Below are 23,828 nucleotides of genomic sequence, written 5' to 3'. Positions count from 1 at the left end.
GTTATTCTCAAATTTTAATTCCAGAGCCAAAGGCATGGGTCCAAACTCCAGGAAAAGCTGATATGTGGGAAGAACTGTGTTTGGTTTCATAAACACCAGTTCCACCATGTCTGTGTCTTTGGAGTAAGGTGAAGGGGTGAGGGCTTGGTCACCCAGTTATGCCTGAGGCACACTGTGCAGCCTGTCTCCCAAAGCCATATCGTCATTCTCATCCCTGCCCACAGCAGCACCCTGAACTCCAAAAGAGATTTTTAACCAGCCTTCCCTCATCAAAATTCATTCTGTGCTTTGTTTTTCTCAGCCCTTGATGACAGTGTCATAAGCTTATCAGATGAACCAGTTCTTCCTAACGTTAACACAATGCATGGCAGGACTTACATGTGTTCTTCCTTTCTTATAATATTTACTCCATCCTAAATAAGTGGTTAATGCTGAGAATCTCAGGCCCCTTGGAAGACTGATGAAGTATATATTTGGACTCAGGAGACAGCTAGATATTCCTAAAATCATAGGGTTTGCCATGCCAACCAACCTCCTCCTCATCTACTCACTACCCGCCTTTATCCTCAGCCTTTCCTCCTCCCCCAAAACCATCTAGTGCCTAGGCATTGCATTCACTGCCCTCCCTTCCCAATACTCTCTCAGGCTTCATTAGCCGAAGGAAAGGCACCTTTATTTAAACAATAGATCCCTTGTTACAAATTAAGAAAATAGGGAGCATGGAAGCTTGAGAACTCTGTAGCATATAAATCAAGGTGTAAGGAAGTGTAGAAATAGGGCTGTTAAATATGGAAGTTGATTTGGAAAACATATTGCAGTCTAATAGAGTCTATCTTTCTTTACTTTTCTACCCTCACAAGGCCAGAAATTGCTTTAAAACAAAGAAGGGACAAAAGGCAGCTTTAGAAGCAAAGGAAATAAAGATACAATTCTATTTTTTTTAATTGAAGCATTTTATTTTTTTAATGCAACAATTGTTCTTGTTAAGTATAAATTCTTACTGGACTTATTCATTAGCCAATTTCTAAATGTGGCCATAAAAACAAGAGGCTCCAAATAGGCAAAAATACTAAATATTTTCTATACTTAGTAGAGAGACTGGTCTTTATTATTTAGGACAGAAAGGAAATATGTTTGACCAAGATAACCTTCCTGTTGCTGGATCAATAGAAAATGAGTGAGGATTTTTCATAATGGGCACTTTGAAAGCCATAATTTCAGAGCACTTAGCTAATTTGTAGTAACCTAGTATTCTTTCCTTCTTAATAAAAAAACAAACAAACAAACAAAAAACCACAAAGAAACAAACAAAAGAGTGGAAAGCTCTCACTGTAGTTAGCATCAGGACTCTGTTCTGCACCTGTCCCTGTGACAACTGGTAGAATTAAGCATGTCTCTTGTTATTTTCTTTAACAATATGATAGTTAAGGGAAAGCTAACTAATTCAATTCTATCTTCAAAACAGGATGGCTAATCATTAGAAACTATCACCAGAATACAATGTCTCAGCTTCTGAACAACCACTGGTATACTGCAAACCCATTCTGACCCCTTCACATGTTTCATGGCCAGAATCTCATCTCAGTAGCTAGGTATGGCTAGTAATATTTATGCTAACCTATACTTTCTAGCATTGAAATGCTTTAACCAGACAGTTCACAATTATTTCTCATGTTTTTGATGCAAAAACATCATATTATATTAAATATAAATAAAATTCTAGTAAGCCTAATTTTCAGACATAAAAAGGAATTTTTTAATATATAAGAAATTTATAACTCCCTGCTATGGACTTGTGTCTCCCTAAAATTCGTATATTGAAGCCCTAACCCCCAATGTGACTGTATGTGGAGATTGAGCATATAGGTAAGTAATGAAGGTTAAATAAGGCCATAAGGGTGAAGTCCTAAGCTTATAGGTTTATAGGATCCTTTAGAAGAGACCAGAGAGCACTCTCTTTCCACCATGTGAAGGACACACCAAGAAAGTAGCTGTCTACTACTAGCTACAAGCCAGAAAAGAAGTTCTCACCAGAAAATTGAATCAGTTGCCACCTTGATCTTTGACTTCCCAACTTACCAAACTTTGAGAAATAAATGTCTATTGTTTAAGCTCACCAGTCTGTAGTATTTTATCATAGTAGTCTGCTAAGACATTCCTGTTATCATTATTCCTGCCACCCTATCTCAGGACACAACACCCACTTTTCTGCCATACTTTCTATCTTCTTTCCCTAATTTATTCTTATTCTTAGCACATATTATCATTTAACTTATAATAAAGGTATTTAAAGTTTATCCCATTTATTTTGTCTTCCCTTGTTAGAATGTAAGTTCCATGAGGGAAGGGATGTTTTTTCTGCTTTATTCACTGCCATACCTCCAACACCTAGAAGACTGACTTATCTTCTTTTTCTTTGAGCAGTAACCTTTAAAATTCTGGAGAATATTGAACTCAGCCTAGAAACTCAGGAAAGACAAACAACAGTATATAAATGAAGAACCCAAACAAATTAAATTATATATTAATTAAAATTAGAACACAAAGGATTTAAACCTGGTGTAAAAGGATTGTGTAAATGTAGTGTTGCAGCAAAAAGTAACTTTATTAGCCTTCCATAAATTGACATACTATACCTTACAATTTTAGGTTTAAATTTTGTAAGAACAAATTACAAAGAATATTTAATCCAGGAATTGTCAACACATTAGACTGTGGTCAGTCTAAGACAGCAAAATGTATCATTTGCTTTACAGGAGAGTGAATAATTTGAAATAATGGACACAAATCCATTTAAGCATAATAGTTACCATATTTCAGTTTATTTCCATGTAAATTGGTTGTTATATGTTGAGTCAGTGCAAAGGATTATTTAAAAGATAATTAAATGCATTGAAAAATATAAAAATATGTGTGACATATTAGATGATACGATTTTTAACTAAAAATCTTAAGATTGTGCAAGCCTCACTTAACTCCCTATTGAAAATTTGGCAACAAAATCACTGCCAAAAAGCATATTTTACATTGAATTAGACGATCATCCCACAGTATGCAGAACATGCATTTCTAAGCATATGTATGTTCAAAAACATACTAATATATTTTGGTAACCACTAAATGTAAAACATTATCCATACAGGGTATTAACACATTAATGTTTTCATTAAAAAAGAGAGATTTCTTTCCTCATTACATTACACATTTATACAGTAGAGATCTGTCACATAAATTACTCCAAAGTAATTCAAGTTAGACTTTATAACACTTGAATCATATAATCAGGGGAAAATAACCTTTAAAATGAAAGACAAATGGTAAAATTTAAGGGCATTTAATTTGCATAAATATAATTTAACAGTCTTTTTCCTGGTTACACACTTTATGGTTAATTTATATATGTCACTCTATTAGGTCCTTAACTGGTCTTATAGGTCAGTTTTAATTTTTCCCAATTTTATTTTACCATAATAAGTAATATGAAAGTAATTTATCATATACAAAAATAAGGTAATCTCATAAAACTAATTAATCATGACTAGAAACAGTCTAGCATCAGTGCCATATTATAGTTCTCCTGTTATTAATGTCTGCTTTGAAATAAACGTTTATGTTTTAGAATCTTGTGTGTCTGAAACTCATATTCAGTTGTTGAGCTTTCAAAACTCAATTTCAGGGATTCCTACAGGTCTAGTCACTGGGATCTTAGTATGCAGGATAAGCCTTAGAACAAAGGGTTATTTATGGTACATGTTTTGATCTTCCTTTACTTTGAATATAATAACATTTGACACCAAAGTTATTAGTTTTTAAGTTTTATCCATTAGATGTCTATTATAAACACTGAAATGCATTCAAATACATCTTCTCATACAACTAGGTGTCAGCTTTGTTAATAAAATAGAAGAAACCATCCATTGATTACCTGTAATGATTTTAACGCCATCTACAGTCCATAATCTCTAACAAATTAGAAAATGTCTACAGTGCATGCATTTAATAATAGACTAAATTTGCATAGAAATACATCAATTTATACACAGCAAAATATATTTCTTTCTTAACTTCCCTTGACTCATGTTTATGTGCCAATGACCAATGGATTAGCGATGGTGAATGTTGCCACCATCGGAATAATTTAATCAGAAAAGGAGAGTGAAATTCCTTTCTCTAAGGAAATTTTACTTCTAATTATTACTTCCACATTTTCTTGGAACAGTATTTGATGGGAAGAAAAGTTGGCTTCACTCATTTCAATCCAAATTAGTGATGAAAGGATTGAAGGTTCCTGTGGGACAAAAACTACCGTTTGTAGTTCATGTCAATCAGAATTGACATGGCTAAATAAGTTACAAGAATTTGAAATGCTTATTATTCCCCTTTCATTTCATTACATTGTCTGTCTAGGACTCAATGGTAAAAATAAGGGCCATGTGAATGTTTACTACACATTTGCTAGGAACCATTACATCACACGGCAGATATTAGAATTTACTCTTACAGATGTTCTCAAAAACACCTAAATTACGAGTCTTTAAATTTGTTTTCAAACTACTTCTCAAACTCACTTTAAAGTACTTGGCTTTTTGTTAACTGGTAATTTCTAGAACAGTTAAAATGTCTTAAGACTAAAGCGTGCATCTACATCTATCTTTGAAAGTGAGATTTCTTCATAGGTAAATCAAATTGTTAGATAAAAATATGAAACTATATAATTGTATGTGATTGAAAATATATGTAGAAACATGAAAATAATAACTTATACAAGTCAGCCTGGCCTATGGTATTTATTTGTCAATACCTTGGTGGTTTAGTGGGTTAAAAGATAATCACTTACCTAAGCTCCCTTCTAACAAAAGAAAAGAAAAAGCATTCTAAGGAGATCTATCTATCTATAGGGGTATAGATAGATAAATGTATTATATTATATTGACTATCTCTCTGAAATAGGAAAGTCCCAAACTACTACAGTTAATCCTATATTGGAAAAGTACAAAGCTATTCTACTGGTGATATTTTCTTTTCTAAAAATCATATTTGTGAAAAAATCATAAGGGGTTCAACTTCTACATTCTCTGGTTCCAAAAAAACTAAAGCTGAAAATGGAAACTTTTATGGAGTGGGAATGTGGAAATTAAGGCTATAAGTTCTGAAGATCCTAAGCATTTCCAATATTTACAGCAAAACAGACTAATGTCAAGGACATGGTTTCACTGGGATACTACTTAAGTTGAAAACATTCCTGAAGACATCCACGCATGGAAAGGTATGGAGAAGAATGGTTTCTAGTTTGCCATTTGTTTTTGTTTGACTTACTTTCTGTGAATTTCATAATCATATTGCATGAAGTAACATTTAAGCTTATTGATATTTAATGGCTTCTTTGGTTAGGGAAAATGGCACACTTGCTAAGTTGTTTTTATGTATTAGTTACAGGTGATCCTGCATTTTTACAAATGGCTTGCAAATGTTCTAAATCTCTTATCATATGACAAAGTATTTCTGACTTTTACAAATGAACTACAACAAACTGAATTAACACAAAATACTTTGGTATGAAAAAAGGAAATAAATTCATGTTTACCTTTCAGTACACTAAAACTAAATGCATATTGATTTTTATAAAATAACTATGCAATAACCTACAAAGTGAATTTGCTTACTAACAAAGATTAGATAAAATTGTTGGCAAACCTTGAGCAGCGGTTATGTGGTTAGTAAGTCACATCACACATTTTAGTAGAGGTCATTTGTAGGATCTACACAACAAGAAATGTTGTGAAAATACTTGAGTATGGCCTCTTCGGGGCAGTTGCTAAAGAAAAGAGCTGTACTGCAGCAAAAGAGTCTCAGATTTCACTGTGGTCACTGAGTTTGCTCAAATTCTGAAATAGAAGGGGAAGAAATTAGCAATTGCTACTTACTTGACCCTTAAGTTGATATCACAGTCAAAGAACAGTAGTAACTGAAGCAAGCTGTCCAGCCAAGCTAAGAAAATGGATATTCTCTGAGGCATCAGAGCATAGAAGTTTAAAGCTCCAGGTCCTAGGTCAGACTGCTGACTTTGAAACTGGCTCTCCCACTTACAAATGGTATAACTTCCCTGGACCTCAGTTTCCTTATTTCTAAAAATAGGTTCAATAATAGTATCTACTTCATGAGGTTGTGGCAAATTTAGTGAAGTAACATAGGTAAAGCTCTTAGCACATTCCTGGAACATAATGAGCACAAAGTGAATGTTAGGTATATAACAGTAGTAGCAGCAGCAGCAGCAGCAGTAATAGTAGTAGTAGAAATGACAATAATAACAGTAATGTTATTATTCTGTAAATACATACTCTTCTAATTGCACATAATAGGGATGACTCAGAGAGATAACAGTTGCTGTTCTAGGGATAAGGAAAGGCCAAACAATTCAAAATCAAAGAAAAATTATGGGAAATCAAAGTTCTAGGAACAGTTCTTAAACTAACCATACAGCCCCGTATTGGAAGATAACTTTGACACTTCAAACCGTGTGAGTGTTGGGCTTTGCAAATAGTATTTCCAAAGGTGGCAGTATGAGCTAAGAGTAAAGGATATGAGAGCAGCAAAAAGCTATAAGGCTATATTTAGAGTTTTTGCATTTGACAGAGGTGGATTCCAATTCCCAGGATAGTGGATCCTGGAAGATGCATTTATTTTCATAAGCAAGCAGTTTGCACTTAATAGGCGATCACCAAATCCTCTAAGCAGTGATATTGTTGGAAGATCCAAATTATTAAACAATTCATAACTTGTCCAAAAAAGGAATGAAAAAATTCCTTTACTTGTAGCAGAGGACTCTGAGGAAGGGGCACATTTTAATAGGTTTTTAGATGTCAGTGGGATAATAGGCTAATACAAAAAATGCAAAGCCCATGTATTCTACATTCCAATTTTCTTATAATTCTGGCATGCAAACTTGCTCAACTCACCTTATTTAAGTGGATGTTACTTATTGCAGCAGATACTGATTCAAAAAAAATTGGTTTCTCTGAATCTAAGTTTCCCCAGTATTTCATTGCTTTTATCAAAGAAGCTATAAGAAAACACAAGTGATATAAGGTCACATGGAGCAGCAGAAGGATCATGTCCAATGTTAGCCAAGGATATTCCCTTACCTGTGCAGTGGACTAATGATACATCCACACTCTTGTTCTTGCAGTCCATGAAAACCTGGAAGAATTAAAATAGTACACCCACAATTAATTCAGGAAAGCTGGCAGGAAGGAATAAGATGAACTTCAGAAGGCAGAATTTCTAGTTAAAAAAAAAAAAAGCCAATGTTTATGATACCACACCACCAGGGGGTGGCATTGTAACACATTCAGGCATACTCTGACCCACTTCTATAAGAGATGGTCTTAGCAAAGGAAGATGAACGCCAGCAAGGCATTTACCATTTTTTCTTTCTTTCTTTCTTTTTTAAATAGATCTTTATTGGAGTATAATTGCTTCACAATACTGTGTTAGTTTCTGTTGTATAACAAAGTGAATCAGCTATATGTATACGTATATCCCCATATCCCCTCCCTCTTGCATGTCCCTCCGACCCTCTCTATCTCACCCCTCTAGGTGGTCACAAAGCACTGAGCTGATCTTCTTGTGCTATGCTGCTGCTTCCCACTAGCTATCTATTTTACATTTGGTAGTATATATATGCCAATGCTACTCTCACTTTGCCCCAGCTTCCCCCTCCCCCTCTGTGTCCTCAAGTCAATTCTCTATGTTTATGTCTTTATTCCTGCCCTGCCACTACGTTCATCAGTGCCATTTTTCTTTTTTTTTAGATTCCATATATATGCATTATTATACAATGTTTGTTTTTCTATTTCTGACTTACTTCACTTTGTATGCCAGACTCTAGGTCCATCCACCTCACTACAAATAACTCAATTTCATTCCTTTTTATGGCTGAGTAATATTCCATTGTGTATATGTGTCACATCTTCTTTATCCATTCATCTGTCGATGGACATTTAGGTTGCTTCCATGTCCTGGCATTTACCTTTTATGAAGCTAAGTTTTGCTGCTTACATTTTCCATTTTATTTAATAAAAATAAAAACACCACCTTTCCTTCCCTGTAAGAATGATATAAAATTGTTTTCAACCGTCTTTTATTGGAAGTCAAGGACCCATCTGTGAATATGATGAAACTGCTTACCTACTGCTTACTTTAATATTTTACAACAATTTGCACATATTCATGTATTCTCTAAACCCCATCCATGGACAGTAAATTGAGAACCTCACTATAATCAAAGCCAAGTTTGATTGCCCAACTTCCATTTTTATGGTCCATCAAGATGAGAGATCCTGACTAATTTTCTTGGCATACTGCAGGGTCTTGCCTTCTTTTAAGTCCTAGAAAATCTCAAGTAGTAACAACCTTACTGAAGGCCCTGATCTTAAATTCACCCAGACCAAAGTCAGCCGACAAAACTCAGTAAATCCTGAAGTTTTAGTAACAGTAGGATGGATTTGGTTACGTAATAGTAAAGTGTCATACATATAAAATGTAGAATGCTGCGTTTACAAAACTTTTTAAGGGTATGCATGATACACCCAAAAATTTCCCTTATATTCTTCCAGCAATAAGCAGTTATCTCTATGGTAGAAGAATTGTGGAATAATAGGAGACATCACTCTGGGCATAAATAAACAAGCAAATAAACAAATAAATAATACATGGTCTGAGACTTGCCATTGAATAAATGGCTCCTGTTTTCCTAAGTTGAAATGACAATTCAAAGTGATCTGTCAGTGTTTTACTTTTTCTTAAGCTCAGTGAAGCACAAACACATTGCTATGGGTGGTTTATTGATGCTGATAAACATATTCTCTAGTTCACTAAGTAGAAGTGTCCTAAGTAGAAGAACAAATAGCATTCACTCCATTTTCTTCAACCTATACCTCTTAGGAGAATCTTCCTTATACCAAAGTGACTGAGAAAATAATCCAGGGAGTGTTTTTGGGAAGCAGGAAGACATGCATGGCTGAAGAGATTCTGTGGCTCTTTAGTCTGGACCCTATTTCAGGGTGGCAGGAACTAAGAAATAGTATTAGTTGCAGTGATATTATTTTAAGAAATGACTTTTGCAAAATGAGAACAAATAGAAGCTAGCATTATTGAGTACTTAACTAACTTCTAGAAACCTTTTTATATGCTTTATATACAATATATCATTTCTAAGCTTCACAACAACTCGAAGTATTTCTAATTCCAGTTTACAGAAAAGCAAACAAATACTTAAACCCAGATCCTAGAACTAGTTATGTAGCTAATATTTGGACCTAGAATTTGTCTATATTTAAAGTTTATGATTGTAACATACATCATAATTTACTGTAACCATGATGAAATAAACTAAATAGTAATAAGGAAACTAAAAATAGCAAATTAAAGGGCTTCCCTGGTGGCGCAGTGGTTGAGAGCCCGTCTGCCGATGCAGGGGACATGGGTTCGTGCCCCGGTCCGGAAAGATCCCACATGCCGCGGAGCGGCTGGGCCCGTGAGCCATGGCCGCTGAGCCTGCGCGTCTGGAGCCTGTGCTCCGCAACGGGAGAGACCACAGTAGTGAGAGGCCCGCGTAACACACACACACACACAAAAAGAAAGCAAATTGATACAAAACTGCTGGTTTTGTATATACAGAAAGGCAAATGTCTTTCTGCCCATTTAAAAATAAAATGCATCAGTTGACTTATTCCTTTATTATGTTGTGCAGTATTTTAAAACCATTAAGATGAATTCTTAAAAGTTTCTTTCTCACCATGCCCAAAACCTAGATTATTTGAATTCCTCTGAATTTTCAACCTTAGATCTTAAACTCACTGACAATAAGTAACCATTTCCTCTTCTTTACTAACTCTAAGTCCTGATTTGCAATATCTAGAGAGGACAGCTAATAAATACTGGAATATATTCAAAACAAATCTTAAATACAATTAAACGAAAAATATACATACTGACTTTTCCCAGTAAAAGGACAATCCTAGTCTAGTGTTGCTCAAAACATAATCCTTGGACAAACTACATTGTTTTCAATGAATATTCCTGGGCCAGAACCAGGACTCAGAAAACTGCATTTTTTTCCTTCCAGTTTTATTGAATTATAATTGACATACATCACTGTATAAGTTTAAGGTATACAGCATAACGATTTGACATACATACATCATGGAATGATGACCACAATAAGTTTGGTGAACATCCATCATCTAATATAGATACAAAATTAAAGAAATAGAAAAAAGATATTTTTCCTCTGATGAAAACTCTCAGGATTTACTCTCTCAACAACTTTCATATATAACATACAGCAGTGCTCATTCTATTTATCATGTTGTACCTACATCCCTAGTACTTTTTATCTTATAACCAGAAGTTTGTACCTTTTAACTGCCTTCATCCAATTCCCCCTCCCCTCACCCCTTGCCTCTGGTAACCACAAATCTGATCTCTTTTTCTATGGGTTTGTTTGTTTGCTTGCTTTTGGAGTATAATTGACCAACAACACTGTGTTAGCTCCTGTTACATAACATAATGTTTCAAAATTTCTGTACATTTCAAAATGATCGCTCCATCAAAAGACTGCATCTTAAATAAGCTCCCCAGGTGATCCTTATACACATAGGTTTAACAGTGCTCTTCTAGACCTTGGCAACACAGTAAATAAAAGTGCTGAACACAAGAAGCCCTCTAATGATGAGAGACTCTCTGTTTACAGTCAGGATTTAGATGCAAGAAAAGTATTGAGGTTCAACCTTATGCCAAATTGTGCAAAGTTTTTATGGTGAGCAACAAGAAATTAAAAGCATATTACATGTGGAAAATTTACCAAAAACAGCCACTAGATTTAAGGCCTAGGATATTTAAAATTATTTTGCATAATTTATTTCTTTTTTTAATATCTACTAAATCTGAAACAAAATCGCTCCCCCCATTTTTACAAAATGAATAAACTGAGATCCAGACAGGTTAGACAATTTTCCTAACACCTCCCAGCGGGTGTGATAGATCTGAGACTACGCTCTGTCACATAGTAAGCTGCTTCTCTTCACATAGTCCCACCCTATCTTCACAGGAAAGCCAGACTGAAGCTGCCCTTTGTACTATCTTGAGTTTGAAAGGTTGGACATTTCAAATTTAAAATATGAATGAATAGAGACAGTTATGCAACACCATGAGAAAGCAATCAAAATCTACAATGTGAGGCCTTCTAGGACTACTGGTTTTAACTCTTTAAAAGTCAATGTCCAATTTTGACTTCTGGCCATGAAGAGTAATTAATATAAAGACTATCCTATCCTTCGTAAATAAGTAGACAAATGGAGAAAATATATAAATTGTTTTCCGGCAATGGGAACAGGCAGAAAAGGGCTGAGTTTTCTGGAAGAAAAAAAAACAAACGAGGTGAGCTCTCAGATCATCTCAGCATTCTGCTTCAAAGCAGTTTGTGGACCGTGACATGATGAGCGGGGGGGACCCAAGCAAAATGCAGCCACTTTACTGAGCTGAGAAGACAGAACTGGCATTTAGGAAGGATTGAGTGGGTGAAATTTATGGGAGAGAGTAATGGAAAGAAGGGAAATATGCAGGGAAAGAGCTCCAGAAATTGCCATAGGTTATGATTAAGTTTTTGGCTGAATACAAAGCCTCACACAGCAGAAGACTGTATGAAGCCAGTGTAAGAGAACCGCTGGGGAACAAACCGCCAAAGGCGAGATGAACCAAGTTCCACACAGCAGAAGCTAATGGAGGACTGAGGACAGCTGAGAAATAGACATTGCTTGATCCTCAAGATCCTCCCTCATATTTAGGGTATTGAGGAGAGAATAAATGGAAATAAGAAAGGGAGTACATTCCTTGTTGACTTAGTATTTACTCAAAAAAAGAGGAGGAAACAATTCCAGAAGTGTCTGAGTTTTCCTTGAATTGGCAATATTAGGTGTTCGATCTAACTAAATGGAGGCTTCAGTTTTAAAGAAATAAAACTTTTATTTTTTGCAACCGGGATCATGGAGACCCCATGGATATCATGGGGTAGAGGACACCATTGTCTGAGAGAATGGAGAAAAAACCCTGCACTGAGTATTATTTCAGAGACCAGGAATGGTTTCAGGTCAGACTGTACCCATCCATGATGTGAGAGACAACATCCTGCCATCATCAGGCCACTTGCTCATGGAGGGGACTTTTCTCCTTCTTTCTAGAAACCTAGGAGTTGACTGCCCAGCATCTGCTATACCCATTATATCCCAAGTCTATGTTCTGTTCTAACACCCCACATGAATATCCACCTCTACTCCTCCCGCGCTCTCCAGATTCACACACAGCTAGAAACTTCACGGCATCTCCTGAAAAGAAATCTACAGTAGTGGGAGTAATAAAGTCTATGCCCTTTGGAGAGAATGGGTGAGATGAGTATTGAAACAAGCAGGATCAAAATCCCAGAGCTGAGAGAGAGGCTGGTGAAACCGTGTTACTAAAGGGAAGGGAAAGAATCAGTCCAAACACAAGCTGTGTAAATACCTCAACAAGCATGAAGACTCCAGAATAGTCATAAAAGGTCAATCCACTGCAATCTAGGATTAAAGAACACTTCTGATTCAGGCAAGGCTGTGTTGCTTCTTCTGTAGGAGGAACAGAGTTGAGTTAGGGAGAATTCTTAGAGATTTTTACTGTTGATATTGTTGAACATTGGGAAGATTAATGGTGGCCTCGTGTTTAACAAGGTCAATTCCAAACACTTTTAATTTTTACATTTTTCAGTTAATTACTTTTGAACTCTTTGATTTTTGAATATTCAAATGTTGTCTCAGGTAATTATTACATAACTCAGATAGGAAGATGGGCTAACTTAATTACCAGTATCATTTCACAGATAAACAAACTGAAGCTCAGCAAGTTTAGACGATTCTGAAAGGAGACCTGGCAAGTTAGTGCCAAACACAGCCCAGAATCGAGGCCGCTAGACATCCTCAAAGTTCTCTTTGCACAATATCCCACATTTTCTTTCATACGTATGCCCAGAGGTAGAGCCCTATTTTGTGGTGTCTGAAGTTTATACAATTTTTGTGTCACACTAAGGAAAAGATTCTATCTTGGAGTGTGTCTCTCAGACTTAGAAGCATTCTGTGTGAGGGGCCTGAAAATTAAGCTTCATTTGGTTCATAGTAAATCTGACTCTGAATGCACCTGGTGGGAATTTTGTTTTTAATTAGGAGTTCATGACCTCTTTCTCACTAATGTCCTCAGGGCCACAGTTTTCTCATGTGAAATGACATATTTCTAAACAGTGACAGGCCACCACATCTGAGGTCCCTCTAAAGAGTGATAAGGTTCTGAGAGCAAATCATGTCGGCCAAGATTCCCCCACCATTAGTAGGGGGAATTCAAATAAACTCCAATTCATTCATTATTATGAAATTCTCTGAAAATATACATTTTTAATTGGAATAGTTTTGCTATTTAAAATGTCCATGGTTTTCCTCTATAGTGGCTACAGAAAAATTGGAATATGGTTGTTTCTCAATTAGCATTGAAGGGAAGTATGAGGGAAAATCGGTATTTTTAAAAACTAAGAAATGCTACAAAGTAATTTTTAATGTATTTTAAGAGTAGTATTCAGGTATAGGATTTGTTTCCAAGTTTCATCTTTAGATGTATATTCATATTTATTAATTGAAACAATAACAATAGAGCATGAGTTTGTTCAAGAAATATTTTGAAATGAAGTGAACCATACAAATGTGCAAGATCCTATCCCTTTCTTCCAGGAGTTTATCCTTGAGTGCCAAGGATAATATTGGTAAATAACACATGATTAAAAATGAAAAAGAATGGAAAATTAAAAGAGGAAGAAGTCTCTTTGAAGCAATCAGGGAAGGCTTCACACAAAAGTAAGCTTGAAGGGTATGTTTAATTCCAAAAAGTAGAAACAGGATGGAGTTTTAAGCACTCTAATCATGTGGACAGCTTTAATTAAACACTAATGATAGTCTGAGATCTCAAACTTTTCCTGCTCCCAGTCAATCAATATTTATTGGGGGCCTACCTCATGCCAGGCACTCTAGTAGTGCTTTCTGTTTCCCTTTTTCTCCCATGAGAAGGAGGGCTGAGGGTAAGTATAGATTCAGGCTATGATACTGGCTCCAAATGGTAAATTAGAAACTCAAATAAAATGAAAAGTGACCACAACTTAGCTCTTCCACTGACCACACAGTAGTAACCATTATAATTCAATATTTGCCTAACTAAAATAGGACCTAGACCTACTATACCAGGGCTCTTATTTATAGATTCAGATATAATGTGCCCCTGCTCATTATCAGAGATTGGAGAGAGGGTTTAAGAATACAGGAAAAATAAAAATATGTATCCTAAGCAAAGATAAACAGTGGAATGTTGATTGGTATTTATTCCTTTTATCTCCTAGTCTCACAAACACACACACACATATGCACACATATAGGTTGGCACTACATTAATTAGTTTAGAGATACATTTATTCCACCTTATTTAGAATTACAGAGGCAGAATTACTAGATCAATATTAAAATATTTGCTAAGACATTTGGCCAATTATTTGTTTGTGATATGTATTTCCTTGCACATATTTTATGATTCATAAATATATTTTTATCCAATTTGGAAATATTTTATTGAATTTTAAGAGTATAAGAATCTATAACAATTAAATATCAGATAAGCTTTCCTGCAAAATTTCAACAATTAACAAGATAAACATACATAAAATATATATAATGGAGTAGATATTTCCTTACAAAGTTAGATATAAAAAAACTTTAGTAAGACTAATCGTTTGCAATGTACCATGGAGTTCAAAATTTGAAGGGCTTGTATGCAATTCTCCTGAATATATCTGTTTTAGAAAATAAACTGTATATGATTTTTTAAAAGACATCTCAGACCAGCTCTGTTTACATCTTTTCAGAATGTCAATAGTGTACATATCTTTTCAAGCTCTATGTTTAATGAAAACATATTTATACCATGGAAATCGGCAAGTGCAACAAATCAGTGCTTTTCCAACATCCCATGCCATAACCTCCACTCCAAGAGTTATTTGTCAAAGACTTACCAGCACATCACTACGTAAATCTGGGTACTCTTGTTAAACAAAGAAAATAATCAGTAATGTTTAAAAATTCAATGGCTTGGATTAAATAAATAACTGAAACCTCTGACATATTTAGCAATAGATCTTTTTTTTTTCTTGTTTTTTTTAGCAATAGATCTTAAAATGACAGTGATGCTCTACACACAGCCTGCTGTCTCCACCTCCATCTTGAGTTGGGATGCTGTGCCACCACTTTGAGCTAGAAACTCTGCTCTGAAGGTGCTGGGTTTGAGGTCTCTGCACACTGCACCCTATGAGCCAGTGAAACTAGACTAAATGCAAAACAAAAGAAAAAAAAAAGTGGCCTGGAACTGTACCAGCAATATTTTCAATGTCCTCCTGTATACAATTTGATGAGTTTGGACATATGCAAAAACTCATGAAAACATCACCATGATCAAGCTGAAGGTGTCATTACTGTGATCTGTGGGATGATTCTGCACACGAGCCGGTATTTATCTTTCCTCTCATCAGACTTGGAGCCGTGTGGCTGGCAGGGTCTTGGTGCTCTGGCTGGGTGTCAGCTCTGTGCCTCTGAGGTGGGAGAGCTGAGTTCAGGACATTGGTCCACTGAGACCTCCCAGCTCCATGTAATATCAACCAGTGAAAGCTCTCACGGAAATCTCCATCTCAACCTTAAAACCCAGCTCCACTCAGCAAGCAGTAAGCTACAGTGCTGGACAGCCTATGCCAAACCACTAGCAAGACAGAAACACAACTCCACCCATTAGCAGAGAGGATGCCTAAAATCATAATAAGGTCACAGACACTCCCAAAAAAGCCAACAGATGCAGTCCTGCCCACCAGAAAGACAAGATCCAGCCACATCCACCAGAACATAAGCACTAGTACCCACCACCAGGAAGCCTACACAACCCACTGAACAAACCATAGCCATTGGAGGTAAAGACCAAAAACAATGGGAACTATGAATGTGCAGCCTGCGGAAAGGAGACACCAAACACAGTAAGTTAATCAAAATGAGAAGACAGAAACACACAGCAGATGAAAGAGCAACATAAAAACACGCCAGAAAAAAAAAAAAAAAAGAGAGAGAAAATAGGCAGTATTCCTGAAAAAGAACTCAGAGTAATGATAGTAAAAAGGATCCAAAATCTTGTAAATAGAATGGAGAAAACACAAGAAACGTTTAACAAGGACTTATAAAACTAAGAGAAAACAAAAAATGATGAACAACACAATAAATGAAATTAAAAATTCTCTAGAAGTAATCAACAGCAGAATAACTGAGGCAGAAGAACAGATAAGTGACCTGGAAGATAAAAAAATGGAAATAACTATTGCAGAGAAGAATAAAGAGAAAAGAATGAAAAGAATTGAGGACAGTCTTAGAGGCTACTGGGACAACATTAAATGCACAGACATTTGAATTATAGGGTTTCCAGAAGAAAAAGAGAAAAAGAAAGAATCTGAGAAAATATTTGAAGAGATTATAGTTGAAAATTTCCCTAACATGGGAAAGGAGATAGTCAATCAAGTCCAGGAGGCACAGAGAGTCCCATACAGGGTAAATGCAAGGGGAAACACACCAAGACACATATTAACCAAACTACCAAAAGTTAAATACAAAGAAAAAATATTAAAAGCAGCAAGGGAAAAAACCAAATAACATACAGGGGAATCCCCATAAGGTTAACAGCAGACCTTACAGCAGAAACTCTGCAAGCCAGAGGGAGTACCAGGACATATTTAAAGTGATGAAAGGGAAAAATATACAACCAAGATTACTCTACGCGTCAAGAATCTCATTCAGGTTTGATGGAGAAATTAAAAGCTTTACAGACAAGCAAAAGCTAAGAGAATTCAGCACCACCAAAACAGCTTTAAAACAATTGCTAAAAGAACTTCTCTAGGCAGGAAACACAAGAGAGGGAAAAGACCTACAATAACAAACCCAAAACAATTAAGAAAATGGTAATAGGAATATACATATTGATGATTACCTTAAATGTAAATGGATAAAATGCTCTCACCAAAAGACAGAGGCTGGCTGAATGGATACAAAAACAAGACCCATATATATGCTGTCTACAAGAGGCCCACTTCAGACTAGGGACACATACATCCTGAAAGTGAGGGGATGGAAAAAGATATTCCATGTAAATGGAAAATCAAAAGAAAACTGGAGTAGCAATACACATATCAGACAAAATAGACTTTAAAATAAAGACAATTATGAGAGACAAAGCAGGACACTACATAATGATCAAGGGATCAATTCAGGAAGAAGAGATAACAATTGTAAATATTTATGCACCCAACATAGGAGCACCTCAATACATAAGGCAAATGCTAACAGCCATAAAAGGGGAAATCAACAGTAACACAATCATAGTAGGGGACTTTAACACCCCACTTTCACCAATGGACAGATCATCCAAAATGCAAATAAATATGGAAACACAAGCTTTAAATGATGCATTAAACAAGGTGGACTTGATATTTATAGGACATTCCACACAAAAACAACAGAATATGCTTTCTTCTCAAGTGCTCATGGAACATTCTCCAGGATAGATCATATCTTGGGTCACAAATCAAGCCTTGGTAAATTTAAGAAAATTGAAATTCTATCAAGAATCTTTTCTGACTGCAATGCTATAAGACTAGATACCAATTACAGGAAAATATCTGTAAATAATACAAGCACATGGAGGCTAAACAATACACTACTTAATAACCAAGAGGTCACTGAAGAAAACAAAGAGGAAATCAAAAAATACCTAGAAACAAATGACAATGAAAACACACAGACCCAAAACCTATGGGATACAGCAAAAGCAGTTCTAAGAGGGAAATTTATAGCATTACAATCCTACCTCAAGAAACAAGAAACATATCAAATAAAAAACCTAACATTACACCTAGAGCAATTAGAGGAAGATGAAAAAAAAAAAAAAACCCCAAAGTTAGCAGAAGGAAGGAAATCATAAAGAGCAGATCAGATATAAATGAAAAAGAAATGAAGGAAACCATAACAAAGATCAATGAAACTAAAAGCTGGTTCTTTGAGAAGATAAATAAAATTGATAAACCATTAGCCAGACTCATCAAGAAAAAAAACGGGAGAAGACTCAAACCAATAGAATTTTAAATGAAAATGAAGAAGTAACAACTGACACTGCAGAAATGCCAATGATCATGACAGATTACTACAAACAACTATATGCCAATAAAATGGACAACCTGGAAGAAATGGACAATTACTTAGCGAAGCACAACTTCTGAGAGTGTACTAGGAAGAAATAGAAAATATGAACAGACCAATCACAAGCACTGAAAATTAAACTGTGATTAAAAATTTTCCAACAAAAGGAAGTCTAGGACCAGATGGCTTCACATGTGACTTCTCTCAAACATTTAGAGAAGTGCTAACACTTATCCTTCTCAAAGTCTTTCTAAATATAGCAGAGGGAGGAACACCCCCAAACTCATTCTACAATGCCACCATCACCCTGATACCAAAACTGGACAAAGATGTCACAAAGAAAGAAAACTACAGGCCAATATCACTGATGAACATAGATGCAAAAATCCTCAAGAAAATACTAGCGGAAGATGGCGGAAGAGTAAGACGCGGAGATCGCCTTCCTCCCCACGGATACACCAGAAATACATCCACACGTGGAACAACTCCTACAGAACTCCTACTGAAGGCTGGCAGAAGACCTCAGACCTCCCAAAAGGCAAGAAACTCCCCACGTAACTGGGTAGGGCAAAAGAAAAAACAGAGACAAAAGAATAAGGACGGCACCTGCACCAGTGGGAGGGAGCTGTGAAGGAGGAAAAGTTTCCACACACTAGGAAGCCCCTCCACGGGCGGAGACTGCGGGAGGCAGAGGGGGGAGTTTCGGGACCGCGGAGTAGTGCACAGCGACGGGTGCGGAGGGCAAAGCGGGGAGATTCCTGCACAGACGATCGGTGCCGACCAGCACTCACCAACCCGAGAGGCTTGCTGCTCACCCACCGGGGCGGGCGGGGCTGCGAGCTGAGGCTCGGGTTTTGGTTTTGGACGGAGCTCAGGGAGAGGACTGGGGTTGGCGGCTTGAACATAGCCTGAAGGGGTTAGGGCACCACGACTAGCCGGGAGGGAGTTCGGGGAAAAGCCTGCACCGGCCGAAGAGGCAAGAGACTTTTTCTTCCCTCTTTGTCTCCTGGTGCGCGAGGAGAGGGGTTTAAGAGCGCTGCTTAAAGGAACTCCAGAGACGGGCGCGAGCCGCGGCTAAAAGCGCGAACCCCAGAGACGGGCGCGAGCCGCGGCTGAGGGCGCGAGCCCCCGAGACGGGCGCGAGCCGCGGCTGAAAGCGCAAACCCCAGAGACGGGCGCGAGCCGCGGCTGAAAGCGCAAACCCCAGAGACGGGCGCGAGCCGCGGCTAGAACCGCGGACCCCAGAGACGGGCGGGAGACGCTAAGGCTGCTGCTGCCGCCACCAAGGGGCCTGTGTGCGAGCACAGGTCACTCTCCACACCCCTCTTCCGCGGAGCCTGTGCAGCCCGCCACTGCCAGGTTCCCGGGATCCAGGGACAACTTCCCCGGGACAGCGCACGGCGGGCCTCAGGCTGGTGCAACGTCACGCCGGCCACTGCCGCAACGTCACGCTGCCTCTGCCGCCGCAAGCAGGCCCCGCACGCAGTGCCCCTCCTTCCCCCATCCCCCAACCCCCGGCCTGAGTGAGCCGGAGACCCCGAATCAGCGGCTCCTTTAACCCCGTCCTGAGTGAAAAAACAGACGCCCTCCAGCGACCTACACGCAGAGGCAGGGCCAAATCCAAAGCTGAGCTCCTGTGAGCTGTGAAAACAAAGAAGAGAAAGGGAAATCTCTCCCAGCAGCCACAGAAGCAGCAGATTAAAGCTCCACAATCAACTTGATATACCCTGCATCTGTGGAATACCTGAATAGACAAGGAATGATCCCAAATTGAAGAGGTGGAATTTAGGAGCGAAATCTATGATTTTTTTCCCTTTTCCTCTTTTTGTGAAGGTGTACGTGTATGCTCCTGTGTGACATCTAGTCTGTATACTCTAGCTTCCACCATTTGTCCTAGGGCTCTATCCGTCCATGACTTTTTTTTTTAAAATTCTTTTTCTTAATAATTAAGTTTAATTGTAATAACTTTATTATACTTTACCTTCGTTCTTTCTTTCTTTCCTTCCTTCCCTCCCTCCTTTAGACAACGAATCACCCCAAATTGAGGAGGTGGTCTCAGGGAGCAGGATTTATGATTTTTCCCCCTTTACCTCTTTTTGTGAAGGTGTATGTGTATGCTTCTGTGTAAGATTTTCTCTGTATAGCTTTGCTTCCAACATTTGTCCTAAGGTTCTATCCATCCCTTTTTTTTTTCTAAATATTGTTTAATTCAATAACTATATTATACTTTATTTTATTTTTACTGTATCTTCTTTCTTTCTGTCTTTTTTTCCTTCTTTCCCTCCTTCCTTCCTTCCTCCCTCCCTCCCTCCCTCCCTCCTTTCTTTCCTTCTTTGCTTCTTTCTTCCTTTCCTCCTTTCCTTCTTTCTTTCCTCATACCTCTACTAATTCTCTCTACTTTTTCTCCCTTTTATTCTGAGCCGTGTGGATGAAAGGCTCGTGGTGCTCCAGCCAGGAGTCAGGGCTCTGCCTCTGAGGTAGGAGAGCCAACTTCAGGTCACTGGTCAACAGGAGACCTCCCAGCTCCACATAATATTAAACAGCGGAAATCTCCCAGAGACCTCCATCTTAACACCAGCACCCAGCTTCACTCAACGACCAGCAAGCCACAGTGCTGGACAACCTATGCCAAACAACTAGCAAAACAGGAACACAACCCCACCCATTAGCAGAGAGGCTGCCTAAAATCATAATAAGGCCACAGACACCCCAAAACACCACCAGACGTGAACCTGCCCACTAGAGAGACAAGATCCAGCCTCATCCAGCACAACACAGGCACTAGTCCCCTCCACCAGGAAGCCTACACAACCCACTGAAACAACCTTAGCCACTGGAGACAGACATCAAAAACAACGGGAACTACGAACCTGCAGCCTGCAAAAAGGAGACCCCAAACACAGTAAGATAAGCAAAATGAGAAGACAGAAAAACACACAGCAGATGAAGGAGCAAGATAAAAACCCACCAGACCTAACAAATGAAGAGGAAATAGGCAATCTACCTGAAAAAGAATTCAGAATAATGATAGTAAGGATGATCCGAAATCTTGGAAGTAGAATGGACAAAATGCAAGAAACAGTTAACAAGGACCTACAAGAACTAAAGATGAAACAAGCAACGATGAACAATGCAATAAATGAAATTAAAATCACTCTAGATAGGATCAATAGCAGAATAACTGAGGCAGAAGAACGGATAAGTGACCTGGAAGATAAAGTAGTGGAAATAACTACTGCAGAGCAGAATAAAGAAAAAAGAATGAAAAGAACTGAGGACAGTCTCAGAGACCTCTGGGACAACATGAAACGCACCAACATTCGAATTATAGGGGTTCCAGAAGAAGAAGAAAGAAAGAAAGGGACTGAGAAAATATTTGAAGAGATTATAGTTGAAAACTTCCCTAATATGGGAAAGGAAATAGTTAATCAAGTCCAGGAAGCACAGAGGGTCCCATACAGGATAAATACAAGGAGAAACACGCCAAGACACATATTAATCAAACTGTCAAAAATTAAATACAAAGAAAGCATATTAAAAGCAGCAAGGGAAAAACAACAAATAACACACAAGGGAATCCCCATAGGGTTAACAGCTGATCTCTCAGCAGAAACCCTACAAGCCAGAAGGGAGTGGCAGGACATACTGAAAGTGATGAAGGAGAATAGCCTGAAACCAAGACTACTCTACCCAGCAAGGATCTCATTCACATTTGATGGAGAAATTAAAACCTTTACAGACAAGCAAAAGCTGAGAGAGTTCAGCACCACCAAACCAGCTTTACAACAAATGCTAAAGGAACTTCTCTAGACGCGAAACACAAGAGAAGGAAATGACCTATAGTAGCGAACACAAAACAATATATAAAATGGAAATAGGAACATACATATCAATAATTACCTTAAATGTAAATGGACTAAATGCTCCCACCAAAAGACACAGATTGGCTGAATGGATACAAAAACAAGACCCTTATATATGCTGTCTACAAGAGACCCACTTCAGAACTAGAGACACATACAGACTGAAAGTAAGGGGATGGAAAAAGATATTCCATGCAAATGGAAACCAAAAGAAAGCTGGAGTAGCAATTCTCATATCAGACAAAATAGACTTTAAAATAAGGACTATTAAAAGGGACAAAGAAGGACACTACATAATGATCAAGGGATCGATCCAAGAAGAAGATATAACAATTGTAAATATTTATGCACCCAACATAGGAGCACCTCAATACATAAGGCAAATACTAACAACCATAAAAGGGGAGATCGACAGTAACACATTCATAGTAGGGGACTTTAACACCCCACTTTCACCCATGGACAGATCATCCAAAATGAAAATAAATAAGGAAACACAAGCTTTAAATGATACATTAAACAAGATGGACTTAATTGATATTTATAGGACACTCCATCCAAAAACAACAGAATACACATTTTTCTCAAGTGCTCATGGAACATTCTCCAGGATAGATCATATCTTGGGTCACAAATCAAGCCTTGGTAAATTTAAGAAAATTGAAATTGTATCAAGTATCTTTTCCGACCACAACGCCATGAGACTAGATATCAATTACAGGAAAAGATCTGTAAAAAATACAAACACATGGAGGCTAAACAATACACTACTTAATAATGAAGTGATCACTGAAGAAATCAAAGAGGAAATAAAAAAATACTTAGAAACAAATGACAATGGAGACACAACGACCCAAAACCTATGGGATGCAGCAAAAGCAGTTCTAAGGGGGAAGTTTATAGCAATACAAGCCCACCTTAAGAAGCAGGAAACATCTCGAATAAACAACCTAACCTTGCACCTCAAGCAATTAGAGAAAGAAGAACAAAAAAACCCCAAAGCTAGCAGAAGGAAAGAAATCATAAAAATCAGATCAGAAATAAATGAAAAAGAAATGAAGGAAACAATAGCAAAGATCAATAAAACTAAAAGCTGGTTCTTTGAGAAGATAAACAAAATAGATAAACCACTAGCCAGACTCATCAAGAAAAAAAGGGAGAAGACTCAAATCAATAGAATTAGAAATGAAAAAGGAGAAGTAACAACTGACACTGCAGAAATAAAAAAAATCATGAGAGATTACTACAAGCAACTCTATGCCAATAAAATGGACAATCTGGAAGAAATGGACAAATTCTTAGAAATGCACAACCTGCCAAGACTGAATCAGGAAGAAATAGAAAATATGAACAGACCAATCACAAGCACTGAAATTGAAACTGTGATTAAAAACCTTCCAACAAACAAAAGCCCAGGACCAGATGGCTTCACAGGTGAATTCTATCAAACGTTTAGAGAAGAGCTAACACCTATCCTTCTCAAACTCTTCCAAAATATAGCAGAGGGAGGAACACTCCCAAATTCCTTCTACGAAGCCACCATCACGTTGATACCAAAACCAGACAAGGATGTCACAAAGAAAGAAAACTACAGGCCAATATCACTGATGAACATAGATGCAAAAAT

The 23,828-nt window shown here is 37.5% G+C and overlaps 1 protein-coding gene across 1 annotated transcript in view; it reads right to left on the bottom strand.

The window, feature by feature from the left end:
• Nucleotides 1-5,849: 5,849 nt before the first annotated feature.
• SLC26A7 (solute carrier family 26 member 7) overlaps nucleotides 5,850-23,828 on the bottom strand; it is a 202,424-nt gene continuing 184,445 nt past the window's right edge. Inside the window, exons 15-18 of the mRNA XM_065895196.1 lie at nucleotides 12,559-12,659; nucleotides 7,143-7,197; nucleotides 6,957-7,060; nucleotides 5,850-5,885 (exon numbers count right to left, since the gene is read on the bottom strand). Coding sequence (XP_065751268.1) covers nucleotides 5,850-5,885; nucleotides 6,957-7,060; nucleotides 7,143-7,197; nucleotides 12,559-12,659 — 296 coding nt within the window. The remainder of the gene's footprint in view (nucleotides 5,886-6,956; nucleotides 7,061-7,142; nucleotides 7,198-12,558; nucleotides 12,660-23,828) is intronic.

Source organism: Phocoena phocoena, chromosome 17 (genome assembly GCF_963924675.1).
Source record: "Phocoena phocoena chromosome 17, mPhoPho1.1, whole genome shotgun sequence".
NCBI classification, from domain to species: Eukaryota; Metazoa; Chordata; class Mammalia; order Artiodactyla; family Phocoenidae; genus Phocoena; species Phocoena phocoena.
The sequence above is the reverse complement of the archived record's forward strand: the minus strand, read 5'-3'. Positions and strand labels throughout refer to the sequence as shown.